The 10,596-nt window shown below is 41.1% G+C and overlaps 1 protein-coding gene across 2 annotated transcripts in view; it reads right to left on the bottom strand.

The window, feature by feature from the left end:
- Positions 1–10,595, bottom strand: part of ACADSB (acyl-CoA dehydrogenase short/branched chain) — a 39,698-nt gene extending 29,103 nt beyond the window's left edge. The window contains exon 1 of one of the 2 annotated variants that reach the window (XM_003904360.3): positions 10,437–10,595. In XM_003904360.3, the coding sequence (XP_003904409.1) occupies positions 10,437–10,478 (42 nt within the window). In that variant the 5' untranslated portion in view covers positions 10,479–10,595. Of the gene's footprint in view, positions 1–10,076; positions 10,147–10,436 lie in introns of those variants that run through there. The other variant, XM_009215556.2, reaches the window with a different exon arrangement.
- Between the last annotated feature and the right edge of the window lies 1 nt (position 10,596).

Below are 10,596 nucleotides of genomic sequence, written 5' to 3' on the forward strand. Positions count from 1 at the left end.
GTTTTTAGAACTAGGCTCCACCTTAGATTGCATAAGATCTAATAAAAGTCATTAACTCTGGGGGTAGGGTAGGCTGGGGAAGGTACAACAGAACTTTTGTTGTAAGTAAACTGAAATGAGGGAGATCTTTGTGAGCATCTAGATGGTGGTGGTGGTTATGCAAATCTACATGTGATAAAATACCATAGAATGATACATTTACATATTTCTCTAACCAACCAGGTTAAATGGTGATGTGTGCGGTTTATTTTTCACCTTTTCCTTTCTGCACCATCCAGGGGAATCTTCTCTCTCTCTTTTCCTTTCCAACTCAGGATCCTTGGTGGGCAGCATCTAAACATGGAGGCAACTGCAGGCTTCTGGCCAGGGCCACTCTCCAGCGTTGCCTGAAGGCCAAGGAGTGAATAAGGATAGTTGCCCTCCCTGGAAGAGGTAAGGACTCTTTTCTATCATTTCCAGTTGTGGTCCCTGATCCCTACATGTGGCGCAGCTAATCTGGAGTGAACTCAAACACATTCGAGTTCTCTTCTTATGCTAAATTCTTCCCTTCCCCTATTTGACTGGCTAAGGACAAAAGAACCCACTCAGCCTCCAGTGCCTATCATTACAGTTCATGACTATCACTTTAGTGGAATGGGAAGCATGGGAAAGTAAGGCCTTATCAAATTATAAGGATGCTAAAAGTTGGGGATTACACCCAGGAACCAAAGGAAAGCTCATAGTAGGCCATTGCCTCTGGAGGGAAAACATGCAAAGTGGGATTGGTGCCCACCTAAGGTCAGAGACGTCTAACACTCTAAGAGTGGATCCCAAAGGGGGATGCCTCAGGGGATCGAACTCCAGACTTCGACCTCTCCAAAGGGGACACCCTAGGCAGAGGTTCTGAGGTCCAGTACTAAGCCCTCCTTAGAATTTTCTCTCACAGATGACAATGGGAAATTTTGCAATACTGTTTGGTCCCAATATTGTTTGGAATCTGGAGTTTGCTGCTGAATGGGAAAGTGGGATGGAGTTGCATGTACCCAGGCAGGTTTTTGTGCTGCTGTTCTAAGCAGGGGTCCTGGTTAATGAGTGATGCTCTCCTTTGGTGCTGTTTGGCCCCAGTGTTCTTTGGAGCCTGGGGAGGTTTGCCCTTTAAAAACCAAACTGCCATGGAAACTGCTTTACCCACAATTTTGGTTCACAGCCTTCATTGGATTATCTATTGGGGCATACAAAGTAAAACTGTTAAGCCTGTATTGCTATCTCACGGCTAGAGTTCCGAGGTAAAAGCTATTGGATCTGTGTGTGTGTGTGTGTGTGTGTGTGTATGTGTGTGTGTGTGTGTACCTGTCTAGATGTGTTTATTTGTATATATACTTACTATTAAATGTTGTGTCTACCAAATTGGCTTATAACTAAAAGATAAATTAAGTACACAAGTCTAAGAAAATTTCAAGTTCACATGACTTAAGTATAAACAAGCTGGTTTGAAAACTATTGATAAAACAAAACTAGAAATGCCTTCAGAATTGTCAACATACATTTTTTTCTGGATTTTATATTTGTCTCCGCTAGATATTTTGAGGTGTCAGGGTTTGGCATACAAGATTATAAAACTATAAACCCAGCCAAAACAAAATGATCTTGATTTGCATGTCTTTTTTTTTTTTTGGGCAAATGAGAGTAATTTAATGTTGTTAGCCAAGTCTTCTGAGTTATCGGTAAAAATATCTGTGTATTTAACTTTGAGGCTCTTACTTAGGTTTAGGTGAGCACTGGATGTTCACTGGCTATTAAAACAATTATAGTGTCTAATATTTCAGTTTGCAGAAGTAATCCAGATAAACTGTTGAAAATGAAGGAATTGAGTACAGTAAACGGGATAAATGTTTTAGGTAAACTTTTTTGGGTAAATTAAAATCTTAATTTTGATGCTCATTTACTATCTGGGTCATTTTCAATTAAGAAAGGGTTGTGATATGGGGAAATATGTTTCTAAAATTGTGCAAATGTTCTTATCTATAAATGCCCATATCTGATACTTCAGAATTTCTTGTGTTTTTTTTTTATGGTTTCATTAAAGTTTCAGGTTACTAAGGATATCCTTGGGTTACTAAGGATAAGAATTCTAATTAACACATAATTCTGAATACAAAATACGCCAGAAAGGGTTGTGTTATTAGTGAGAAAAAGTAGAATTTTGTGTAATTCAGAAGTTATCTAAAAGTTAGTTCAAATTACAGATTTGAAAAGGTTCCCTCATAACCATGTGCAGTACTTTCTCTCAGTCTCCACCACCCAGACCAGGAATTTTGGCGTTCATGTCATAGTTAGCTGTAAAATCATCTTAAGTAGTTGGAAGTCTTTGCAAACTCAAAATTAACTACTCTAGACTCCTTCTGGGAGGGGCAATGGAGATTGTCCAATGCTGTGGCTCAGTAGCTGTGGCTTCACCGTTTTACAGTGGTGTCACAGGTTCAATCCTGGCTTGGGGAATGAGTCGTTTCTGGTTTGATATCTGTGTGACATTTGCCATTTGCTGATTCTCTTCCCCTCCATGAACTGGCTCAAATGTTCCTTTCTCTGAGCACCTGGGAGGTTACCTTTGGTAAAGTTCAAAGCCAGAAATACTGGCCACTTGGCATGGCTAGAATTGGGTAATAGGAGATTTAAAAGGATTTTTTTTTAATAGAGCACTATGGTTAAAAGCCTAATTAAGACAGAGCAAGACTCGTCTCAAAAAAAAAAAAAAAAAAAAAAAAAGCCTAATTAAAAGTGGATATTTAAGCTATATGTATACTTTAAAGGCCTTTACGTATTTTTTTTTCTCTTCTTGGATCTTGTTTTGCTGGAAAGAAGTTCTTTTTTATTTTTATTCTCTTCACAGTTGACTATTTTTCTCCGTTTCATCTTGCCACTCTTAATGCACACATGAGAGGCCCTAAGATAACTTCGGAGAGCATGGGACTCCTTGGGAAAAACAGAAAAGTCACCAAGGACCCTATTTTGGGGGGAAAACCCTGTTTTCCTCAGAACCCCAAGAATTAAAAGTGCTATGATAGATCCCTCTCAAAATCTATTCTTGTCTTCCAGTTATACCTGCTTATTAAGCCGTAGAAACTGTGTGTTTTCCTGGCTCTGTTTTGTGAAGAGCTCCACCCTGAGGCCAGTAATCCAATTAGTAGATTGACAGATGAAAAATCTTACAACTACTGCATCTTTTGTCTATCTGTGTAGTTATATATGTGTTATGTGTGTGATGTTTATATAAAAAAGACATGCAAGTTGTGTAAAGAAAGTAAAATATGTTTTTGGTAAAAGATTATAAGAAGCCATGGGAATGTAAATTTTTGCCTAGACGGTTAAAGGATTGTTTTCAGTTAAATAAGATAAAGCTAAAGGTTTGAATAAGTTGTGGAAGGTTTGTAAAAATTAATCTTGTAAAAGAAATTCTCTGTGTGAACACACTGACTACATTCAAAAGGGTATTATTTTATTTTTCCAAAAATTGAGCATTGGAATAAAAGCACAAGGTTTTCTTAAGGCACTGATCTGCTCTTTAACAAAAATGTATAAAGAGGTTATGAGAATCCCATCTTATGGTCATTCTGATTAAGATTGAATGGATTTGTCTATAAGGTTTCATTTAAAAAATAAAATACTGGGGTTGATATTAACGGTGGACCAATGCAGGGGGGAAATTTGGCTTTCTCTCCCTTGAACAAAATTTTCATGTAATTGTAAAAGATAATGAAATACCCAAGCCAGGATTGAACCTGTGACACTATTATTGCCTTGCAAATAAACTACTGAATAGAAGAAGAAGACAGGAGACAGATTGTTTGGAAAGCTAAGTCTTCTTATTTATTTATTTATTTATTTATTTATTTATTTATTGAGATAGAGTCTTGCTCTGTTGCCCAGGCTGGAGTGCAGTGGCACGATCTCGGCTCACTGCAACCCCCACCTCCCAGGTTCAAGCGATTCTCCTGCCTCAGCCTCCCAAGTAGCTGGGATTACAGGCACATGCCACCACACCCAGTTAATTTTTGTATTTTTAGTAGAGATGGGGTTTCACCATGTTGATCAGGCTGGTCTGCTGGCAGTATGGCAACCATTTCAAAATATGTCAAAGTATATTTTGGGGTTAAATATTTTGATTTGCTGCACTGGCAAGGGAGATGAGAAAATGGATCTCTCATACATTGTTTTTGGGAATGTAAAATGGTACAGTCACTCTGGAAAACAGTTTAGCTGTTTCTTATGCAATTATCATATGACCCAGCAGTTGTACTCTTTTGTATTTATTCAAGAGAAGTAAGAACATAAGTTCAAAGACCTGTGTACAAATGTCCACAGCAGCTTTAGCCACAACAGTAAAAAACTGGAAACAGTCCAGATGTCCTTCAGTGGGTGAATGGTTAAATATCTGTGGTACATCCCTATCATGGTGCAGGGACCCATTTGGAATCCCAGAGTTGGCATAATGCTTCTTTTAAGCTGAAGACATCTGAGATTCAACAAGTGGAGGAAAAGCCTTCTAGGAGCTTCCCTTATCTGACTAAAAGCAGCGACCTCCAGGAAATGAGGCTATCAGAAATTCCCCCTACTGGGGAGTTTTTGGCCCTGAAGATGGATAGGCAAATGTTATTACACAATTTCTTACCACCTATTTGTTTTCCTAAAAATCTGTTTGTCTTTCCCAAGGGGACCTATTTGTTTGTCCTATAGAGGCCCTTTCTCCCCCTTCCTTTATATACCTAAGGATATTATTAGGTACATAAAGGTTAGGATAGTGTTACCACAGGGGCAAATCAGATAACAAGATGCAGGATCTCTCTGTATTTCTTTTTATAACTGCATGAAAAGATGTAAATATAGATATATAAACATGTAAATATAGGTATAAATATAGGTATATAAACCCTTTAACCATTTAATGAGCCAGGTGCTTGCTCATTATGCATAGGAAATAAACCTTTTACTACTGTTAATCTGTCTTTTGTTATTTAATTTCCAAGCCCCAATCACTGAACCCAAGAGGGTGGATAAACATTTTTTCCTTCCCCTACAATAAATTCTATTCAGCAAAAAAACAAAAAAAAGACTGGATGATTCTATTTATCTAATATTCTTGAAATGACAAATTTATAAAGCTAGAGATTAGTGTTTACCGGGGATTAGAGACCAGGACAGGAGGTTAGGGGTAGCGAGTGGTTGTAAGAGGACAAACAACACAATCCTTACACTGTTGGAACTGTCTGTAGCTTGACTATAGCGGTAGATACACAAACATATGTGATAAAACTGCACAGTCCTACACACACATATACATGTAAAACGGAATATCTGAAAAAGCTTGGTGTGTCGTATTGTAAAAGTTGTCAGAATCAAAATGGAGTCACTAATGTAAAACAAAAAAACAAACAGACACAACAACCTTGACAAATAGAGTGAGGGAAGGCCATGAAAAAAGGGTTCTCATATTTGCAAGCCTGATAAAAAACTATCACCAAAGACTGCAAACACTAAAATATTGCACAAAGGCCATCACAACCTTACAGAAAAAATACTTCTGCAAGGCCTATCCACCCCAGTAACTGCCTGTCCAACCCCGGACCTGCATCATCCTTGTTATTGATCTTGTAGCCAACTATAATTATTTTAAAACAATTACGTAATCCTATGGCACGTGTATTTCCATTGCAATGCTCTATTCCCAAATAAGCATCTTTTCTTTCAGAGAGCCTCTTTCTGTTATTTAGGTTGACAGTATCAATGTCAATTTCTTGGTTGTGATATTGTACTATAGTTTGGTAAAGCGTTACCACAGGGGCAAATCAGATAACAAGATGCAGGATCTCTCCGTATTTCTTTTTATAACTGCATGAAAATCTACAATTATCTGAAATGAAGTTTAAACAAATTCTCTCACCACCCCCAAAGGAAAATTAAACTACTTTATGGGCTTTAAAATTATAGGAATTGATATGGCTTATGAGAATTGTGTCAACAATTTATTAGAATTTAATGAAAAAACACTTAACACTATATTCAGTTTTGATTTTGATTTCCTATGCCAAATTGTTTATACCTGCTTGATATGGTTTGGCTGTGTCCCCACCCAAATCTCATCTTGAATTGTAGCTCCCATAATCCCTATGTGTCATGACAGGGACCCAGTGGAAGGTAACTGAATCATGGGGGTGGGGTGTTCCCATGTTGTTCTCATGATAGTGAGTAAGTCTCACAAGATCTGATTGTTTTATAAAGGGCAACTCCTCTGCACTTCTCTCTTGCCTGCCACTATGTAAGATGTGCCTTTGCTCCTCCTTCACCTTCCTCACCACAATTGTGTGGCCTTGCCAGCCATGTGGAACTGTGAATCCATCAAACCTCTTTTTCTTTATAAATTACCCAGTCTTGGGTATGCCTTTATTAGCAGTGTGTCAATGGATTAGATTTTAAGTTGATCCCAATTTCATATCCCCAAGCCAAAACTTCTACACCAGAATCTGTCCAACCTCTGCTTGCTTTCTCCAGAAATAATAGCTTCAGTTTTAGGTATTCTCCAAAACTGCTAAAAACACAACTTTTCCCATCTACCAGTCTCTGATTCTTCATTCTAGTCTTTAGGAATTCCTAACAATGCCTTGCCCTTTTAAGAATCAGGCACAGTGGCTCATGCCTGCAATCCCAACACTTTTGGAGGCCAAGGCAGGAGGATCACTTGAGTCCAGGAGTTTGAAGCTGCAGTGAGCCATGATCTGTATCACTGCACTCCAGCCTGGGTGACAGAACAAGATCCTGTCTCTAAAAAACTAACAAACTAACTTAATTAATTTTTAAAATAGCTAATGTTTACTGAGGATTTGTTATGAGTCAGCTGTTCTAAGTATTTAAGAACATTTATGATGAGTCAGCTGTTCCAAGTTCTCAGGCTAAGAGGTGTGTCATTCCATAGAGAAAGGCAAGAGGGTGAGAGAGGGTAAGAGAGAGTGAGAAATGAGGGGAGAGAAAGAGAGAGCAAGAGAAGGCCAAAGTTGTCCTTTTATGAGGAACTCACTCTCTCGAAACCAGCATTAATAATTTACGAGGCCAGTTCCCCTATGACCCAAACACTTCCCATTACGCCCCCCACTCAAAACCTCTGCACTGGGGGTCAAGCTTCCAACACATGAATTTTGGGGGACACGTTCAAACCATTTGTGCTCTCTCTACCTGGATGCCAAATACATGTCCAAAAAAAATACTTCTGATTTTGTTGAAGAGCAAAAAGTTGAACAACAAGAATTATATCTATTTTGGCAGCTGCTGTCTAGCAGATGTTCAGAGAATTAACTGAACAAGAAATCACCTCAAGGATATTTTTCAAGAATCACTTCTTGGCTGGGTGCAGTGGCTCATGCCTGTAATCCCAGCATTTTGGAGAGTGAGGTGGGAGGATCGCTTGAGGCCAGGAGTTCCAGATGAGCCTGGCCAACACAGTGAGACTTCATCTCTACAAAACACTTTAAAAATTAGCCAGGTGTGGTGACACATGCCTGTGGTCCCAGCTCCCAGGAAGCTGAAGTCAGAGAATCACTTGAGCCAGGAGTTCAAGGTTATGGTAAGCTATGATCATGCCACTGCACTCTAGCCTGGGCAACATAGTGAGCCCTTGTAAAAAAAAAAAAAAAAAAAAAAAAAGAATCATCTCTTAAAAGACATCAAGCGGCCTGGTGTGGTGGCTCACGCCTGTAATCCCAGCACTTTGGGAGGCCGTGGCAGGTGGATCACGAGGTTAAGAGTTCGAGACTAGCCTGGCCAAAATGGTGAAACCACATCTGTACTAAAACTACAAAAATTAGCCGGGCATGGTGGCAGGCACCTGTAATCCCAGCTACTTGGGCAGGAGAATCACTCGAACCTGGGTGGCATAGGTTGCAGTGAGCTGAGATCGCGCCACTGCACTCCAACCTGGGCGACAGAGTGAGACACCGTCTCAAAAAAAAAAAAAAAAATGATATCAAGCTACATTAAAATGCTTTGGAACCACAGGTTAACTACAAGGTCCAATTCTCCACTAACTGGCTTGCTTAGACCAAATGGACAGGGCAGTTCTAATCCATCTGCAGGACTAGGAGAGACCTTCTGAGAAGGCCAGTGTTGCAATCTGATTGTTGTGTGACTCGGGAACACTGGTTATTGCCTCCGAGTTCATTTGCAAAATGAAGCCACTAATATACCTAATTCAGAAGTTTACAGGAAGAGTAAATAGGGTAGTGAGTGTAAAATGCTGTCCCTGGTCTACAATAAGTGAGTAAATGCTAGCTCTCTATTTGCCTCTGGATAGAAACCAAAATTAGCCCTACCTTGCATTTCTTCCCACTCCACGCCACCTGTGTCCACAGCAATCTATTTACCCTGTGGCACTAGGAAACTCCAAAGCTCTTGGCCTTCAATGGCTCCTCACAATCCAAAAGGATCAATCCCCAATTCCCTAAAATGGCCTCAGTCCCCTTTGGTTGCAGTTTTCTGACCACTCCTTTCCCCTCCTAAACTCTAACCCAGCTTCCAAAGACCCTATCACTTCCCAATGGTCCTAGTCATTTCTATCTTCTGAATCTGCACGCAGATGGTAGCCCCTTAGGATTTGTTCCACACCTACGTGATATGAGGTTAGTTCCATATAGTTCTAACCCCTTCTCTGAAGATAAACTTCTTGAAGGTAGAGTGTTTTACTCATTATTATATCTGCCGTAGCACACAATGCTTTGTGCATGGCAGTAAGAGCTGATATTTATCGAGAGCTGACTATATGCCAAGCACTATTCTAAGTGCCTCACATGAACATATGAACTCATTTAATTTTGACACCAGTTTTGGAATAGGCACAATTATTCTCTCCATTTACAGATCGGAAAACCGAGACCCAAAGCATAACCTGTCCAAGCTTATACCACTAGGAAGTGAGAGGGCCTGGGTTCAGACCCAAGCAGCCTAGCTGCAGAACCCACGTTCTTAACCACTATGCTACAGTCGACGTTCAATAAATTTGGCTAATTTATGTAAAAGAGCTTAAAAAACTATAAAGGACTATAAGCCACAATAAACCAAAAGTCCAAACAAAATAGGCTTTTGATATCTGTAAGGAAGGGGAGACAGTAGTATATGAAGGTTAAGTTTAGAATCAGACCAGAGTTCGAATACCAGCTCTATCACTTTCTATCTGTGGGCAAGTTATTCTTTTTCAGCATCAACCACTGCATCTGCAAGATTAAACTACCTGTTGAGATGATTGTGAGAATTGAGATGACTCAGGTAGAATGAGAACGTGCCTACCACAGATTATGTGGTCAATAAATTTTGGCTCTAAAACAAAGTCAAATGGTAAAACCAAGGAAATTTTCTTTGCTAAGTTATTAACCAACAATTATAAACAGTATTAAACAATAATCACTTACTATTTTTTTATTGTATTTCAGGCCTGTAAAACAAATAACATTAATTATCTCTAATGAGTAAAAAGGTAAGAGTTCTGCCTCTGGGCATAAGACTGGAGCAGCAATTGGAAAGCCCAACTCATTAAAGCAAATGCAAAGGAAACACGAAAAGCACACGTAAGCAGTGGGAAAATTCCCAGTGAAGTGTACTGACAAACACAAGTGTATCCAAATGTGTATGTTCTGGAAAGCATGCTATATAATAGGTCCAAGGGGTGAAGAGCATAGGATGTTTAACACAGGGGCTGTTAAAGAACCAACAGTTTGTGTAGGTGCAGAGATCAGAATTAAGCACAAAAGGCTGGTTTCAGCTTAAGTTCATGGAAGAGGGACCGGCACAGGCTCCCCTGGGCCGCGGTGAGTCTATCCACGGAAGAAACCCGGCTCCAGACATAAGATAAGGGGCAGAGGGAACTCTATCCCTGGCCGGGAAGCCCGAACAACTCCGAAGTCCCTTACTACCTTTGAGCGGGGCCGCGGAAGGAAGAACAGGGAGACATCCTGCTCAGAATGAGACTGGGCCTATATTTTAACAATCTTTTTTGGGGGGAGGGGGTGTGAAATATAAACACTGGGGAAAGGTGGGTTAGGGCATCAGGGAGGTAACACCTGTGCAAAATGTATCCAGAGATCCAGAGATCCAGAGATCAAGACTCGGTTGTTCTCAGGACGCAACGGCCTGCAAAGGACATCTTGTTGACGCGACCCTCCGACTCCACTGAAGGCGCTTGCTCCGCCAAAGCAGCTTCGACAGCCCCGACCCCCTTGCCGCCAGCTGCCGCCCCCAGAGGCCTGAAGGGGGTCGGGGTCGTGGGCTGCCCGCGGGTAAAGGGTCTGGGGAGATGGGCCCACGACGTGGAGAGGGGCTCAGGCTGGAGCCCCGAGGCCCGTTAGAAGGCTCTGCCAGCTGTGATGCCAGGGGCCAAGGTCGCCCTGGGCCCCCAGGACGCCAGCCTCGAACGCACTCACCAGCCTGCTGCCACGCAGCAGCCGCACTGCCAGGCTTTCCATCGTCGCCGCAGGCCTCTCGGTTTAGCGCCTCTGGGTAACTAGTCAGCCTGTGGGAGCTACGCGAGCTAGGCCCCGCCCACTCAGTACCCGCCCCGCACACACCCCCCCTTAATCCCTG

This window comes from Papio anubis, chromosome 11 (genome assembly GCF_008728515.1).
Source record: "Papio anubis isolate 15944 chromosome 11, Panubis1.0, whole genome shotgun sequence".
NCBI classification, from domain to species: Eukaryota; Metazoa; Chordata; class Mammalia; order Primates; family Cercopithecidae; genus Papio; species Papio anubis.